Here is a 17,707-nt window from a genome sequence, read left to right on the forward strand (position 1 = left end):
GCTTGTGTCTGTCCGCCCGCCTTGCTTCGAAATGCACCTTCTGCATTCCACAATCCACGTTCCAGGTTCCAGATAACCTTGCACCTTCCACTCTCCATCCATCATTCCCCTCCATGCCCCTTCTTGCCCCTCCTGCCCCTCCTGCCCCTCTGTCCCTCTGCCTTGATTCCCAATCCTCCGGATTCCTAATCCAACTCTCAAGTTTAGAAGGGGCGATCCGGCCCACCCGCCCACAGGGGTCCCTGCCTCCCTGACTGCCTGAGTCGGCCGAGAACCACATGCACCTGCCCTACGGAGTTGCGTGCCCACTATCAGCCACTGCCCCATACTCCCACCCCACCTGCCCATCCTGGGGACACCGATTCGGCGGCAGTGATGAGCGTTAGGGATAGGGTACAAAGGTGGAGGTCGTGGTTCCCTACTGTGCGTCCACTTCGGCTTCTAAACCTGGAACACAGCATCCATATCCCGTCGGAATTCCACACATCAGACCAGCCCAGGCGGGAGGACAAATCCCAAGTAATTTCCGAGGAGCATGACTGCGGAAATATTTTTAGGAGGTGGCCTTGTTGCGGACTGGGCGGCCCCATCCAAGCAGCAGTGTCATGTTTCAGACCGTCTGAATGGAAGCTGGACGAAAGAGCTGATCGGAAATACGTCGAAAGCCCGGGTCGTCCGATAATTCCCCGTTTCTCCAGATAGCCTTTGGATCTAGTGTCTCTCGAGTGTGGAATATAGACACCACGTTTCATGTCGGGGCCTTTCTTTCCGATCTGTCCGATGATACAGCCCAGTCAAGAAGCCACTCCTCGCTTTGGGCAGGGGTTGGTCCAGCCATGATTTCGGTATCGCATTTCACAAACGACAGCCACGTATTGGTTGAGAGAGCATCGAAAGAGCTTGCTCTTTACTTCCTTGCCGGGCTAGCTCAGTAAGTATCCTTGTCCCCGGGACCCCAGGCCTTTGACCCTGAGGTTTTGTGCGACCGCTGCTTAACCTGACGAGAGTTCATTGTCAGCGTCTCTGTACTTGGTGTCGAGAGACGCATCACAGTGGGTGCCAGCCCTGTAAAGACTTCAAATGGATCCAAAAGCGTGTTTGGAAATTTGATGATATCCTACTACAAACCTCTCAACGTTTCCTAGGTACGTTGTGAATATTTCCTGCCTTGAAGCTGCTCACAGATCACTTAATTCCCCACAAGCTAGTTCTCAAACCCAACGGCACGTGTCTCCCCTCTTCTGTATTATTGCTGTCAGCTACATAACATAGTCTCCAATCCCTGTCTATACCAGCCGCGAGGAACGTGCACTGGTAGTTACAACCTCACACACCACTTTGATTTAACAACGAGGAACTTCGCTTCTCGCTACCACTTTTGCAGGCTATGAATACAGCTGATGGTATCCGACAATATTCAATGAGATTACCCGGACATCCCCTTCAAAGTCTCAACGCACGATGGTTGCAACTGTTCCGAAGAGCCTTGCCTATCCAGAAGATACATGATCATTCTTATGCTCAGGTGTCCCGATGGGCTAAACGGAGAAGACCAAATGTTGTCTGAGTACTCAGCAACACAGGTTCACGTTGATGTCATTATCCTCGAAGCACTTGGAAATCAGAACATCCATGTGTAAGGATGCGCACACACAGCTTGTAAGAATGAGGTTCATCAACAGTATTCATTTGACTCTGCAAGTTGTGCTCTCTATCAACTCTAGTTGAGCGTACTTTCCATTCGCAAAGTAGAATTCCCATTCCCTTCAGTGGAAGAGCTTCTGCGGCAGACTTGCCTTCACTACAAGCGACTGCGCACCTCCGGTCTTCCTCTTGTCCCTGGCTGGGCTCCAGCAAGTGACTCGAGCAGTTCCAGGCTCCGGTGGTCCATAATTGCAGCACAGTGACGCTGTGAGATTGCGTCGACGACCTCCTTGGGCTGCATCATAGGTCCGGCCAGAGCCCAGGCAAAGCCCTGCATTTGGTACTTGCGGTATTCCTGTTGAAAGATAGTCAGTCAACATAGCGACTCATACAAATGAAGCGACAGAAATTGATCAACTCACATCCCATACATCTTCAACCTCAAACTTCGGCGCACCAGCGTTGTGCAACTCACTCAAGTAGAAGCCGAACAGCTCTCTCTCATGAGTCCTCCGCTCCCTGATAGTGAGAGCCCCCGTCATGAAATACGTAACATCGTGCACCCCCGAGTTCACATGGACACCCTGCCAGTCCAGAAACCCAGGCTGCCCATCCGCGTCGATGAAAGTGTTCCCAATCTGCGTGTCACCGTGGACAAGGCACACCATCCTGCGGTCCGCGTTCGCCCACAGCGCCTGCATCCCCCGGACGACCCTCTCGCGGTCGCCCCAGAGCCCCTCGGGGATCGGCGGCCGCACCGCCGGGTCGCCGAACCGCAGCGCCCAGTTCTCGGGGCTCATCATGCCCGTGATGACCTCGCGCAGGCCGAACTCGCGCGGCACGCCCGGGAAGTCGGCCTCGCGCGCGCCCCAGGTGCGCGCGTGCAGCTTCGCGAGCTGGACGAGACCCGCCCGCACGCGGGCCACGGGCCACGTGCGCAGCGGGTCCCCGAAGGTGTAGCCGGCGGCCTTGATGTCCTGCATCACCACGATGCCCTGGCCCCTCGCGCCCGGCGGGTCGGTGCCGCACCACTGGGTTGGGATAAGTCGGAGCCCTGGGATTAGTGGCGCGACGTGATGGTAGAACTGGGCCTCGAGGCGGTAAACCGCGAAGAGCGAGGGGAGCACCTCCAGGAGCTGGGGGTTGAAGCCTCCTTTGACGCAGAGGCGGGTCGGCGGGCGCTTTTTGGAGCAGCCCTGGCTCTTGGGATAAGTCACCTCGATGAGGACGTTGGTCCCTGAGCCATGGATGATCTCGTGGATCTTCAAATCGTCGATTCTGACTCCTAGGATCTTGGACAGCCAGCCTGGAGTGATTTCCTCAACCGCCACGGGTAGGGGCTCAGCGGACTCGAGGCTCCGGTGCTTGGTAGTCGCAACTGCACCTAAGGTGTGGTCGGAAACAGACATGTTGGGGCCGAGAGTGGTCTGTACTAGAATGTGATAGGCTTACGCTTGGGCAGAAGCAATCTTGCGGGTTTCCACTGCGGACTTTGCCAGGCCACAACACTGGAGAGGAGGCGAGCAAAGGAGGGTGTGACAACTGTAAAGGCGTGTTCCGGAAGATCGATGGAACAGCAGGAAAAAGAAAGAAAGTCCGGCGACTCGCCCGCTTGATATCCTCACTCATATTCATCCGAACTGGCGTGGCTAGGAGGCCAAGCTTCTGACTCCACGCTGCAGAGATTAGCGACCTTCTGGATCGATCGCATGCCTCCATACCAACAGTGACCAACGCTGACCAACGACAACCAACAACATCTGAATGGCGCCAACAATTCCGGGTCAAACGGTGTAGTGGGTGGAGTATGTCACGTCGGTCTGCACAGCTCATTGGCATCAATGACAGCTACACATGCTGTTGGCCAAGGATACTTGACAGCAGTCAGACATAACTGGCGACTCCTGCATGGCGCATCAAATGCAGTGGGAGATCCCGCCCAATTGTGGTTGGTCAGAGGCCTGTCGCGTAGCTGCAGCCAACTTACCCGATGCACGAATTCAGCTGCCACTTCCGTCTGGCAGGTCGCCCCTCGGCCAACTCTGAGCTTGGATTGGTCTCGAGATAGATCCAAGGGGAAAAGCAAAGCGAAGTGGTCTACTGCACGCTCGAGACCGTTTAAAGTGGTTTTACCCAGGGATTCTGGTACGGAAAACAGAGCTAAGCCGGGCTATCAGGCTCAGTCAACGGATGAGCAGGGACATGGGAATATCATACCTTGTTGGAAGCAAGTTGAGATGATGTGAGAAGTGAGTGGGTTTGACTTTGCAGGCTCACTGGCTCATCAAGCGCACGCGCGGACCGTGCTTCGGCCCCGAGCAGGGGACATGCAGTTGAGAACGTTGAAGGCTGGGCACGTCTGCACGATCTGCATACTCGAATGATTTGGACTCGTCTAGTCGTCCTCCGCCCCTGCCTTCCAGCAAAAGGGTCCATGGGGTCCACGGGGTCCCTCCCAGATCCCCTGTTGAAATTGCTTCTTCTGCCAGCATTACGTCTAGTGTGCCGCAGAAGCGACGCTTGGCACGCAGCAACGCGGAATCATCCAAAACGGCTCTCTTCTCATGGTGTGTTGTACGAAGTATGCTGGTCGCCGCTGAGTAGGACGGCGCGCCACAGCCGCCTCTCCAAAATGACGGGCCTCAAGGGCCACAGCAGCCGTTGGAAACTGTTACGTTGAGGGTCCGCGCATGCATGATGCTCGATGTTACCCGCAGAGATGCTTTTCCATGAGCTGTCTCGAACGATCTGCAGATCAAATTCTGTACAAGATTTGCTGGCGTAATGAGTACGTAGCTGGCTGGCCTTTGATTCAAAACATGCTTTGTCCCAGTGGGAGAGTCTGTCTCTCCCTCCTCACCCAGCCAGGTTGGTCCCAGAAGTGATCGCGCGCGAAGTCAAGTCACGAAGAGCCACAATGTCGAAGGTCGGAATACTGCCTGTCCCTGCGGGAGAAACTTCAGAATTCGAAGGTTTCTCGGAGCTTCAAGTCAGAATTCTGGTCGTCTACATTGTGACCTCTGTGTTGGCGACTGTTGGTCTCATATTGCGCTTTTACACTGGAGCCTGCCTCAACCAAAGACGACTCGGTCCTGATGCTTGTACGTCGGCATTTTCTTCTCAAATCTGTCACAGCAGGCCATCGATGTGTCGAGTCTATCGGCTTTCCACGGCTCGAGCCTCCTAATAACAATCTATATCTCTGAACGCAAATTCGAGCTGACACACTCATCACACAGTTCTTCTATTCGCATCTTGGGTGGTCTACCTAGCTTCATTCATCGGCATGCTCAACGTCTTCCCATGTGGGTTCGGGAAGCATCTATGGAGCGTCACTGAAGAACAATTGCAATGCTACATGAACGTAAGTCAAAACAAGAGGACTATGTTTTTTCTCCCATGGCCTCTCATCCCTTTTTCCCCGAGACAAAAACCTTTCCCATGTCTCACCAAGCGTGACGGAACTTTCTTCTGCACACAGAGGATGTCTTGCATGCCCCAATCGAATACTTACATCAGACACAGAAACTGCTCTTCCTCGGCGTGACTTACTTCTGGCCTCCAACACTAGCCAAACTGTCTCTGATAGTCCTCTACCACCGCCTCAACCCAACCACTGGCTTCCGCGTGGCGCTCTATGTCATCGCCTTCGTCATCACAACCTGTACGTACAAGACCAGCCCCGACACAGTGGCTTGCCACAAGCCCACCCAGAAGCAAAATCATGTAGCAGATAGATAGCTGACACCGATGCATCAAAAAAAGACACAATCGCCTTCACCGCCATCCTCTCCGGGCCCTGCAACCCGCTCGAAGTCGGCAGCAGCACCTGCCTCAACAACGTCGCGCTCGCGCAGGCCGTGCTGAACATCTCCACCGATGGGGTGCTGGTCCTCATGCCTGTGGTGATGCTGTGGGGCCTGAACATGCCGCGGAAGCAGAAGGTTGCCGTTGGTTTTGTCCTCGCGCTTGGGTCAGGGTGCGTCAACCCGTTCCATTTCTCTCTTTTGGCCCCCATCCCTCGGATCGGTGGCCCGATCGTCTACCGTTGTTGTTCTATTCAAGGGCAGTGACACTGGCTAACAAGAAAAACCCCCCAAACAGAGCAGTTATAGCCTCATGCGTCCGCATTGCCTACGTTCGCGCCATGATCAACAACCCTGACGTGTTGTACACGCAGGGCTCGGCCGCGGTCTGGTCCGCGGTGGAGATCAACATCGGTATCCTGTGCAACTGCCTCGCGATGTTGAAGCCCTTCGTGCGGCGCCACCTGCCTTGGCTGGTTAGCCTCGTGGGGTCCGACGGTTCTTCGTCTTCCGAGGAGGGAAAAGCAAAGGACAGTGCAGTCAGGTTCGGCAGATTTAGGCGTAGCGGCAGGAAAAGCAGCGGCAGTGGTGCTGGGAGCGGTGGTGCTGTCGGCGCGGGTAATTATCAGCTGCACAGCTTTGGGAGGGACAAGGAGGCATGCAAGTTTGGCGAGGCGGACGGGCGGTCGACTACTGTGACTTCTCGCAGTGACACTCTGAAGACTCCGGATGACCTTTCGGTTCAGAAGGGCGGGATTCTGGTCACGAAGAGCACACACATGACCATGTGGAGGGCAAGTGACGCTGATGCTAGCAGTGAAGGGATCCTGACTGGCAGTGATGAGGAGGGTGGGAACCAGTACGAGACCTGGAGGAGAAAACATGAGCAAGGACCTGGGAAGTTGGTGTGAGGGACTAGGCGAGACGGACTGAAGAAAAGTTGTGGCACAGCCTCGACCAAGTCGGGCAAACACAACGGTCCTTGAGTCCATTGTAGCGATAAAGGTGCTCATGTTTTCGTCCAAGTGTAGCTCGTCAGCTACGTACTCCGAGGCCCAGTCGCCAGTCCCATGGAAGCACCCTTCGATTCCCAATACATGTATATACTGCAATATCTAGATCCATCGGAGCTTTCTGCAGAACAAATGATGACATAATGAGTACCGCCAAAGGTAATCGTCCTCTCAATCAGGCCTGCCACTCTCGAGCAAATCGAAAGCTTCTCTACTCCAAGGCCCATCGCTCCTAGCGGACTGAAATCCAGGGAACGTCATTTTCTTCTTGGGCCGCTCAGGTTCCTTCGGAGCCTGCTCGATCGGAGTCATCGCCAGGTCTGCCGTAGAAATTGGAACCATCAAGGCAGGCTGGGTGGGCGGAAGTACACGTTGCGGAACTTGTCCTGCTGCATGTGACGCCAGTGCTGCTTTGCGGCCTCGAGACGCCGGGTTGGCCAGGCGCGCGTTAGAGGCCGGCTTCGTATGTACGTCTGTTGACGAAGTTTCACTCGTTTCAGCTTGGGCCGCTAATTTTGCGGCAATGTTGTTGATACGTCGTGGAGCTGAGAATTCACGGCGTAGGCCGATGACCTTTGATTGAGGGACGGGGAGATCGGATGCTGTGTCGGACTCTGGGTTATCCGCCGCCTTTTCAACTGTCGCAGAGTTTTGGTCACCAGTGTTCAATGAGTGCCGGTTCAAGGTTGATTCAGGTTTGTCTGTTGCCGATGGGATGATGGGAGCACCTGTTGGGACAGTCGGATTGCTTTCAACCGTGTTTGACGCATGTGCACGTCCAAGTGTAGACGGCTGCTTCCTAATACCTGGCTTCTGCTGGTTGAGCGGCGTAGCTGCTTGTTGTTTGGGTGTTCTATCGGCACAAGGATCCGCTGTAATGTTCTCTGCTGGAATTGCTTCTGTGGCGCCTTTTGTCTTGTCACCTGTCGCCTGGACAGTTCTCGACGGTTGCTGGTTATTTGCATGAGGTCTGTCTTCAAGGGAAGCTCTAATGTGGATTGAGGGCTTCGTAGCAGGAGCGGGCGCAGGCGACGGTTGAGCTCCTGTCACTGTCTTCGTGGGGACTTCTGGCGCTAGGTCCTCGGGCATCGCGTCATTCACCCCTGTCGATGATTGCCTGGGAAGAGTTGCGGACTTTTCTTGCACAGGATGGTTCAGGCTCGGAAGCGAGTGTTTGGAAGAGGTCCCAGTCGCACTGTCCCGTAGCATCAGGGCGGCGGCATCATGTTGTTGTGCTGCCAGCTTCGGCTTGCTGGGGCCGGGCTGCTGACGCGATGCCCTTCTCTGTTTCGATGACGAAGCGTCCTGGACGGGGACTTGGTCCTTGTCAACTGGTCCAGAGCTTTGTGAGTTGGCTGCTGGCGCATCTAACTTCTTAGAAGCGTGATCCTCTGGAAGCCGTGGGTCTCCTGGCCCGTCCAACCTGCCAAGTTCACCCAAAAGATTCTCATCAGGTGTGTTTCTCTTGATGACATGGGATCCAGAGGGAGCAAGTAGTACACGACCTGGTGTTTCTCTGTTCGATGTTGCCGTAGAGCTCTTCCGCTGTGCCTCAGCTTTCATTTCGAAGGGTGCCTCGGGCGGGTTGGGACTGGGTGGTAACATCTGATCATCACCCCTTACTGTCACCGGGCTCAGAGTCTCATCCACTGCAGCATGAATCGAGACCGTTCCCTGGACGGTCTCGTTCACAGGCGAAGGCAGAATACTGAATGGCATCCCGATCCCCCTAAGGCCGAGAGGTGCGTTCAGTGCCGCGAGATTGAAGCCGACAAGCTCTCTGCTTTTGACATTCTTCTTGATTTTCTCCAGGCGAGGGTGATCCTCTGATGCTCTGGAAGTCTTGGTCTTGCGTCGTTTCCTCGGAATCTCTTCCTCCTCGGAACAATCTTGTCCACTCGGCAGAGGCGAGGGCTCTTCATATGATGCGGCTCGAGATCGTCTTTGTCTCGTTGACTGGCGACGCTTTATAGGCAGCTCATCCTCGTCTGAGCCGTTTTCAAGTTCCTTTTGCTGACCTCTGGATTTCCGTGCAGCTCTCTTTGGCCGTTCATCGTCAGATTCGACCATAGAAGGATCCTCCTGCGCGCTGGTCTTTGTGCTTGTGGCCTTTCTCGACTTCGTTTGTTTCTTGCGAGCGCCCTCGTTGAGCCTGGAAGCAGCCACGTCTTCAGACTCAGAGCCGGAATCGGATTTCTTGGGAAGTGAAGCCAGCATCTCAGTGTCGTCCTCATTATCCTCGTCGGAAATGATTTTTCTTCGACTATGCCTTTGTTTCTTGGCCTTGCTCAGCTTTTTGTTGTCATCCATTGGCCTGAGTATCTCATCACAAACGTCATTCCCATGTCTTTTCCTCTGGGCAGATGATGTATCACCAGGACTGGAAGCTTGCGGAGAAGATGGGATCCGATAGGGGTCAGATCCCGCCCTTGAAAGCGAGGTATGCTTCATAGGCTGGACGGCATCACCAGGCCCGCGACTTCCATTACTTCTGGCGGACAAGCCAGGATCGGACCTATTCTGGGCAGTGGTCTCCACGCGATCGGGTCTCGCATATCCCAGTTGCATGTCGCTGTCCCGTGTCGCTGGCTTGGGCCTGGCATGCGTCTGTTCTGGGATTGCCGGTGAGGATGACCTAAAAGGGTCGTCGTCTTCGCCGAGTTCAGTCGAAATCGTGCGCTGCGCGGACTTCTTCCCGAGCTCGCCCATCGCTTCTTCGTTCTCCCACTGTCCACCGCGATTCAAAATCGGGTAATCCGGGTAATTCTCGTCATCATCGCTGCTGCTCAATACGTGGCTAGATACCGTAGGAGGGTTGTTGGCCGATTCACCAACATCGCGGCCGTTCCCAAACTTGTTTGCCGGCCGCGATGATGGAGAGTGAAATGGGTCGTCGTCATCAGAGTCCCTCGATTGATGCCTTGAACTCCCCTCAAAAGGTCTGGCTGAATCTGCAGCTACTTGTCGGCGCGTCTTCTTGGCCTTTGATGTGTCCGATATCATCAAGAGACCGCGTTTTTTGCTGGACTTGATCCTCAGCTCTGTGACGGGTAGTGCTGGGTCCTTTGTCACGGCAGTGGCACGCGTAACGTTTTCATGAATTTCAGATTGCCTGCGATCAGAGCTGACATTGCTCACATTAGCCTTAGATACAGTTATGTCGTGTTTCTTGGTTCTGTCGTGGCTCTTGGCTTTCTTGTTTTTGTCCCCACGACCAGGCTCCAATCTCTGCTGCCTTCTTGAGCGAACCGAGTCTTCAAGAGGCCCCGCCGCCACGTCGGAATTGTTCACATCTTCTTCCGGATTTCGCAGACTCGCTAGGGTGGTCTTTTGCGTCCTCGGTTTTCGGATAAGCGGAGGCGCAGCAGGTTCCGGATCATCTATCTCGATGATTTCAATGCTCTCTGGAATCGTTCGCACAGTGTTTTTGCGTGATTCCGTCCAGACACACTGGCATGTGCCTTAGAGAACTCGATATCAGCGCTACCCTTTGCCAGCCCATTGCCCATGCTGGTTTGGGCGCTTAGCAAAGCGGACCGAGGCTTGCTGCCTGGCTGGCCAAGATGACGAGGCTCACTGGGATGTTGCGGTGGTACTGGTCGCGCTGTATCCCGAGGGTCTTGTCTATCGTTATCGACCACTGGACTCGAGGCCGGCTCATTATGTGGCTGGGGCAACGACGGCACAGAGCTCACGGGGGTGTGGCTCAGGGTCAAGGTTTGGCCGAAGAGGGATTGTGCATAGCCACTCTGATTGAGACGCCGAGACGATTGTGGCTGCTCACGCCTTGCTGGCTTTGGGTCTCCCCGAGCATCTCGAGCATCAGCCTCCGTTGGTGGATCTGATCTTGCTTCAGGCCTCGGCCGACGAATGGCAGGGACGGAACTCGAAGGCGTGGCACTGAGCGTTAGGGTTTGCCCGAATAATGCCGATGCATACCCGCTCTTGCTCGGAGGAGGATCGTCGTACCTCCTCTTCTTGGCGGCTCGGTCATCCGGGGATTCAGCAGCCTCCTGCCTCTGTTCATAGGGAGACTCCTTGGGAACCAAAGCCTTTCCATGGTGGCCAGTCGGGGTTCCAATGACATTGTGAAGCGGTCGATGTCGCTGCGGCTGAACACGGTCCAAAGGAATAGCTGGAGGCCGGGGGCAGGGAACGGGGCAGCACAGCACTAAGGGCCGCTGACCGGGCCAGCTGCTGTATCTGGCGCTGCTGCTTTTCCTGGAGTCGCTTGTCGACAAGCTCAGTCAAGTCGGTCTCCTTACGTTCCACGAGTTCCTCAACTTGGACAATGACGCCACCACGATCAAGTTGGACCTCCTCGCCCTCGCCAAAGTCGTATTCGCCGTGCCAGTGCATGTCCCCAACCGAGTTCCCACGTTCGTCATAGACCATGACACGTGCATTGAAGGAGTGATACTTGAGTCGTCCATCTTGCCACCTTTTCTGCTTGCGGCGCAGGTCATGAGTGAAGAGACAGCGGAACTCGAGTACGGTGGCGGTTGACGGCGCAGAGCCTGACATGGCGACTGCAGGCAGGCCGGGCAGAGTCACTCGAGGAAAATATTGAAATGCCAATACACAACCCAAGTTCTATAAGCGCTGTGAAGGCTCCCATATTCCATGTGCCACCGACGTGTTGGGGATATGCCAGGGTGGTGGCCGAGAGAGAGGCAGGTGGATAGACGCGTCTTGATGGGGTGCAAGGTGGGATTGGATCGAGACGCGTCCAGTAAAGATGGCCGCGATGTCAGGTGACTGCTGCTCGCTCAGAATCTTTGGGGACGGCTTGGGGTCTGGGTTCAAGCAATGTTTCAGGCCGCCTTCCCCAACCAGAACAGTCTGAGGCGGGGTCAACTTGTCCTCTCGGATCTCCACCGGATGGACTGTGCCCGCGTGCATCATCTTTCAAATGAGCACGGGGAAGTGGATCTCGCTCCTTGATTCAGTCCAACATTCTAGTGCATAATAAACTCAAACCGTCTCCCAATTATCTGTCCACAAGCGATCCTGAATTGAGCCCAGACCTGGGGGCTGACTGCAACAAGGCGAGCTTGCCTGAAATGCCCAGGTAGCTGTCACTCGGGTCTGACCCCTCCCAGATCGCCTGCCTCTTTGCTGCCTTGGCCTAGCTCCCGTCTTTCCGTCCCACCCCACCTTCTCAATATCAGGCCCGGCTTCGCTTCCTCTGCTGCAATAATAAATAACATCTGACCATGCCCCAAACTTAATCGCCCATGACTGGGACGACATCACTCTTTTCCTGCCACCTCGTGCTGTGCCCGTTCTCGGATGGGAAGCCATTCAATGCCTAATCTGCTCTAATCTCAGCTGCGCCTCCTTCTCGTGCAACTCTGATGTCACTAATTTAACGGTGGTCCGTGCTGCTCTCACTTTACAGCGTCCTGTTGAGCCCCTTTGCCTGCGGCTCTGCATCGCCTCTTCACCACTTCTCGCGGTAGCTTGTGGGCAGCCTGATGATCGCGTTGGATACCTTCCCCTCACAGCACCCACCCAAGAGCGTCGATAGCATCAGCAACCTGGCCAAAGATGCAGTCCGTGCAGAGGAAATTCGGCAGGCTCCTCAGCAAGAACCCAGGCGACAATGCCAAAGTCTCGGTCTTGTTGAACGACTACGAGGATGCAGATCGCATTCTGGCGAAGGCGAGCACTTTCCCATCCTCGTTTGCTTACCCTCCCAGGGCACCACAACCCAGGCTAACATACAGGGCTTCCAGCTCATCGAAAGCGCAAAATCCTGGCAAGAGTCATGGTTTACCCTAGTTAACTCGCAGCTCGAGATCGCCAACGTCTATGCGAGCCTCTACGACCCTATAGTTGGCGCATCCGACGGCCACGGTCGCCAGACTGCCATCACCCCAGAGCTCCAGCTCCACAGGACCTTCGCACTTAAGGACGTCTACTCGGACCTGAGGACAGAGCTCACCGAGGACATCACCTCGATCGAGTCGCGAATCATTGCGCCTGCCAACAACGCCCGCCAAAACATCGCCCCCATACGAAAGACCATCAAGAAGAGGGAGGACAAGCGCTTCGATGTTGAGAAGACCCAGGACAAGGTCCACAAACTTCACCGCAAGGCAACCCGGACGCCCAAGGAGGATGCTCAATTGGCAAAAGCCGAGGACGAACTGGCAACCCTGTCCGAGGTGAGAGACAACGCTACGCGGAATGACTGCTAAACACCATCTAACCTGTGTCACCAGGAGTTTGAAATCGCCGATCACCACCTGCGAGAGACCTTGCCCCCCATAATCCAGGCTACATTCAGCCTCGTGCCTCCTCTTTTGGCTGCGCACATTGTCATCCAGAACCGGCTCCTCGGCTTATATTATACTGTCTTACATGGATACTGTGAAGAGAATGGCTTCCCGTCCCCAGCACCGCCAATGGACGACGTGATTGAGGCATGGGCCCAAGCCTTTGAGCCTGGGAAGCGTGACGTGGAATTGATCTCTATGATTGCCCGGGGCAGAGGCATCAGGGAGCCTCTGAACCTATCGAACGATGGCGCTCCGCTCGGCCGGCAGCTCTCAGCTCCTCCACCGGAACCCGGCATGCGCCGCGCGTCATCGAGCCTAATACCTAGTGCCAATGGGGGCCGGCCACGAATAACGTCGTCCAACTCGGCTGCTCCTGCGACGTCGCCGACACCTTCGCCACAGCCTAGCCCTAACTTTGGCCCAAGGCCCGACGTCAAGAACTCCAACTATGGTGGGCTCTTGAAGCCTACAGACTTCACGACCGCGAGTGATCTGGGCAGGTCGTCTGGACAGGTCTCTCCGTCCCAGCTTCGCCAAACGTCTGCAGGTGACTATTTCGGAAGCCGCAACCCACCCTCTCCAGCTTCCACGATCGCGTCGAATTTCTCGCAAACCAGCATTGCGGCCAAGAAAAAGCCACCCCCACCGCCCCCACCGAAGCGAATAGGCAGTGGCAAGCCAGAGGAGTACGTGATTGCGCAGTACGATTTCGCGGGCCAGGGCGCCGGCGACTTGTCTTTTCGGGAGGGCGACAGGATTAAAATCATCAAGAAGACGCAGACCGACCAGGACTGGTGGACTGGCGAGCTTGCTGGCAGGAAAGGAAGCTTTCCTGCTAATTATTGCAAGCCCGCCTAGTTGCAGCTTTTTGGGCACGATTCATAGTTACCCATCAGGATGAGCTTCTTACGAGCGACGACTGGCAGGTTGAGTATGATGTTAGTGTGGAGCGGGAGCGGGGCCGGGACGGAGTGATCAGGACAGCCGGAAAACTGGAGCAGAGAGAATGTTAATGGATACACGTGGATACCTGGGAACACTACGAATTCGATTAAAGGTTGGAGCGGAGGGTGCTTGGCTCAAAGCCGGCAGCACGAACAGAGGGTTCCCAAATTAGCCCCCTTCCTCCCGTATAATTAGACTATACGACACTGAAAGCCTCTGGCGGTCTTAACGATCCGTACATACCTAGGTAGCTTTAGATGTCTCCATCGTTACTATTAAAAACCATTATATATGCATACAACATCGATCTTGGTGCGTGCTCGTCCAAAATATTCAGTGTGAGGCCTACCACAGGCTCAGGTGCACATGTTGAAGAAATCCCCAGTTTCAAACCGTCTCATATATGTCCATCGGGTGTTGGCCCTCTGGCAGGGTTGGATAGTTCGGTGGCTATGACTGTCCTGCATGTCGTGTTGTTCTCCCTGCTGTTGTTTGACCTTTGCCAGCGCCAACTGTTTTGCCAAAGCCACAAACTGCTCCTCGATCCGATCTGTCTTTGACATGAGTGCATCGCGATACTTGGAATCCTCTTCCGTTTCGTGTCACCCTCACGAAGATGAAGCGGGAATTTGTGCATTGCCAACTTTGTATCAAACGATGGATTAGTGCAAGACTGTGCTTAAGATTTCGGCGGAAAGATATTCAAGGGTGCCAAAATTGTGTTTCATTACCTAGTACTTGCTAGGTAGTGCACGTGCAACCATCGCATCTTCCATTCATCGTCCGTTCCGATCACCCTCTCGCAAAGCACACACCGCAAAAGCCTTCCCATTTTGTATGTCGCCCGCTGACAAATCTTTTTCAGAAACTCGTCTCAAGGAGCGTCGTCGCCAGTACGCGTCCCAGGGCTCGAACATCCATTGTGAATGGCCACAAAAGTCTGGCCAAGTTGCTCAGGGGATACTTCAAAGCCGGTCCAGTGTTGAACTCTCCGCTTGCACTCGTTCAGGGTACTGGTCTCCTGGGGCAACTGAAATACACCTGTAGATACTAAGAGTCAGCCTGGTAGTTGCGCAAGTCTTCGTTTAGGTATCTTACTGAGATCCACGACATCCAAAGAAGGGTTCCCTCTCGTGTATTTTCTGGGTAGCCTTTGAGATCGATGGCGCCGATGGGAGCCTCATAAGCTGAACATAGAACGATTCCAACAGAAAGTGTTTGCATGCAAACAATTTTCCCGCTTGTGATATCGAATGCAGAGGCAACATCTTACCAACACCCATGTATGCAAGCAATTTGTAAGACCATCATAGATGACTCAGTCATTATGGTATATATCTAGATGTAAAAGGTCAGACCTGCTGGGTCCAGCTTTGAGTGTCTTCCAAAACGCCGACATATTGTGTGACCTATCAAGTTCATATTTCGAAAAATTACCATGATGTGCAGTGTTTATTGAGTAAGAGAAGGAACCCAGGTGTGTGCCAAATACTGGTTGGCCATGCCTGGAAAGGCTCTCACTAAGGCGATCTTGCACAATAAGTCAACCACGAAGATTCCCTCGTGACAAAAGATTTCCCAAAATCGAAGTTTCTGGACTGGTCGTTGTTGAGGTATGACCCCTTCTCATTTGTGTGACCGACTTGTGCAGTAGAGCAGGACGGCAAGGCAAGCGAAGCTTGTTAGATAAATGCCTTCCGCTTCGAAGGTTGCAGCCAACGATCATCAAAGCGACACAAAAACTGTCTCTCATTGAGGCTCCTCCCGTGTAGTATTGATACTGCTCTACAGATACACTTATATAGACTCAACTGCAAGAGATCGGCAGAAAAAAAAACAGACCCTTCTATCATGCGTGAGCTGGTTTTCTAGCTATTGAGACCCCTTGGTGGTTCAATCTCTCAATATAATTCAGAATCATCCTTCGTTTGCAAATTGAAGACGTAGATACTCCGTCGTATACCTACCGTAAGTCAGCTTCGACTTTTCCTAAAGGTCTACTTGCCTGCCTGGCCCATCACCCATGCACCTCGTTGGTCACCCGTTGAGCAAGGACCCTTCAAAAGTGAATTCGCAATCAGAAACTAGTAGCCCAAGAATATTTTGCCATTATTTCAATTCACATCTAGCAGGGGTATTGGTGGGGCAGCACTGTCTCAGTAGTTCAACCTATTCTGAGGAGGAAGAAGAGGATGAGCTTCAGCCACGATCAAGGCAACGGCACGAAGACTCGATCGTTTGCAGCAGTACTTGACATCACTATTACAAACGTTGACTATCCAATATTAGATTCTCGGCAGGCTAGAATAGCTTCAGACAGTCCTGCGCATAGACGACCGGCCCTAGTCAGCCTGCCGGCAGTTGCCCAAAATAACATAAAAGGGCATCTCCCCTCCCAACGTCAACCTCTTTCTTTCTTCCTTCCGACAACCACTCTGGTCTGTTGTTGCAGAACTGCTGTCACCAAGCTGTGCCTAATCCTTCTGGCCAACGGCAATCCATCATTTTCCTCAACACAACACTGCCAACAGACACATCTCATCTCAGACCTACCCTCCAGTCTTCCTCACCAACCAACCGAACAAACAAATCAACAACCTGAAAGTCACTGTCGTCTCGTGGCTCCTCTGATCACAATTGTCCTCAGACCGCAGCGATCACCAGCGTCGACCAGCGACCAAACCAAAATGCGTCACCAGCAAACATCTGCCCGACAGTATGCCCGTCCTGGCTGCTGCTACGACAAGCCCATCGTGATCAATGACGACGAGCAGACGGCACCCACTAGAACAAAGACCAAGCCCATCTCCAACCATACGGCCACGTGGCTGGAGGCAAAGGCAAGGGGCAGATGGCAGACACCCACCACAACAACGGCCGAATCCACCTTCACCAATGAGGCGACATGTCTTGAGCAAAAGGCGGGGGACAGGTGGCAAGGCAGTGTCAACAGGCCTGCAGTTCGAGCTGAAACATCGCAGCGTTGCCGAGTAAGCCCAATAGTGACACCGTGTGATGTCAGCTACAGGGGAAACTAACAATTTTCAGAAACGGGCGTTTGCAGACGTTGGTGACGACAGTGACGAAACCAACGGTGGTGGAAAGCGGTTGCGGATTCCTGAAATGGGCATGGCCGAAGGCGAGGGCTGTCCAGATCAACACACATCCCAGATAAACCCTCGACCCTTCCATCGGAACAATCGCTATCAACTCACCAACCCGTCTCATCTCATCACCCACTCTCGTCTCACCAAACAATCTCATCTCACCAAAATCGATGACGAGAACCCTGCAAGCGAGCTAGCAGAGCTCGAGGCGGGCCTGCGAACTATGCAGCGGAACATGGACCTGGAGCGTGCTACCATCAGGGACATCCAGAAGGCCGAAGAGCAAGCACGAATCCAAAAAGAGGAGAAGCAAGCTCGCGAGGCTGAGATACGAGAGCAAAACTACCGATTCACGGTCCAGTCCAGCCTTCACAAGATGTGGCAAGATTGCGACCGAGAGCGGGAGGCTGTCGAGGAGCGCCGCAACATCAGAGAGCGTGAGGAGCGTGAGGAGCGTGAGGAGGCGAAGAGGAGAGAACGGCAGGCGGAACAGGAGAGGTTCGACGAGCTCTCAAACATGGAAGCAACCCTGAAGAGCATGTGGAAGGCGCATGATCTCGAGAGGGGAATACCTGCGAAGATCAGACCTGGCCAGCTATCGGAGGCGGGTCAAAGGCGGGTGAGAGAGCGGGCTGAGAAGCTGAGACACCAAAAACAGTGAGGAGGTCTAAAAGCGTGGCCGGAAGTCATTGGAAAGCAGTCAAACCTCGGCCTCAGACATGACCGGGGAATGGAAAAGGGGGCTTGGGGTGCGGGGTGGAGGACTGCGTAGCGAGAGTATCATGGCGATTGAGCACACCGAGGAGGACCTAGTGCCTGGGGGGGGGGGCTCTGTCAACATGACTTGGGCATAGGTTCAGGCACTTTTACTCCAGATGTCTTCTTACGCTGGTCGCTCTACAAACACA

General features: G+C 54.3%; 5 protein-coding genes across 5 annotated transcripts; 3 read left to right on the forward strand and 2 right to left on the reverse strand.

Annotated features, from left to right (window-relative positions):
* Window positions 1-1,714: 1,714 nt before the first annotated feature.
* Window positions 1,715-3,053, reverse strand: INS49_001240 (uncharacterized protein; the record flags this gene model as incomplete). Its single annotated transcript, XM_043162072.1, has 3 exons — window positions 1,715-1,720; window positions 1,820-1,999; window positions 2,067-3,053. 3 exons carry the CDS (start codon window positions 3,051-3,053, stop codon window positions 1,715-1,717), a joined length of 1,173 nt encoding a protein of 390 aa, XP_043030578.1.
* A 1,949-nt stretch (window positions 3,054-5,002) lies between these two features.
* Window positions 5,003-6,361, forward strand: INS49_001241 (uncharacterized protein; the record flags this gene model as incomplete). The annotated part of the gene is made up of 4 exons (XM_043162073.1): window positions 5,003-5,008; window positions 5,170-5,308; window positions 5,410-5,623; window positions 5,749-6,361. 4 exons carry the CDS (start codon window positions 5,003-5,005, stop codon window positions 6,359-6,361), a joined length of 972 nt encoding a protein of 323 aa, XP_043030579.1.
* A 273-nt stretch (window positions 6,362-6,634) lies between these two features.
* On the reverse strand, window positions 6,635-10,987 carry INS49_001242 (uncharacterized protein; the record flags this gene model as incomplete). The annotated part of the gene is made up of 3 exons (XM_043162074.1): window positions 6,635-9,867; window positions 9,915-10,575; window positions 10,631-10,987. 3 exons carry the CDS (start codon window positions 10,985-10,987, stop codon window positions 6,635-6,637), a joined length of 4,251 nt encoding a protein of 1,416 aa, XP_043030580.1.
* Window positions 10,988-12,013: 1,026 nt separating this feature from the next.
* Window positions 12,014-13,605, forward strand: INS49_001243 (uncharacterized protein; the record flags this gene model as incomplete). The annotated part of the gene is made up of 3 exons (XM_043162075.1): window positions 12,014-12,147; window positions 12,213-12,633; window positions 12,691-13,605. The coding sequence occupies 3 exons, from the start codon at window positions 12,014-12,016 to the stop codon at window positions 13,603-13,605; spliced, it is 1,470 nt and encodes a 489-aa protein (XP_043030581.1).
* A 2,774-nt stretch (window positions 13,606-16,379) lies between these two features.
* On the forward strand, window positions 16,380-17,460 carry INS49_001244 (uncharacterized protein; the record flags this gene model as incomplete). The annotated part of the gene is made up of 2 exons (XM_043162076.1): window positions 16,380-16,682; window positions 16,741-17,460. 2 exons carry the CDS (start codon window positions 16,380-16,382, stop codon window positions 17,458-17,460), a joined length of 1,023 nt encoding a protein of 340 aa, XP_043030582.1.
* Window positions 17,461-17,707: the final 247 nt, after the last annotated feature.

Source organism: Diaporthe citri (assembly GCF_014595645.1).
Source record: "Diaporthe citri strain NFHF-8-4 chromosome Unknown scaffold_1, whole genome shotgun sequence".
In the NCBI taxonomy this organism is placed as follows: Eukaryota; Fungi; Ascomycota; class Sordariomycetes; order Diaporthales; family Diaporthaceae; genus Diaporthe; species Diaporthe citri.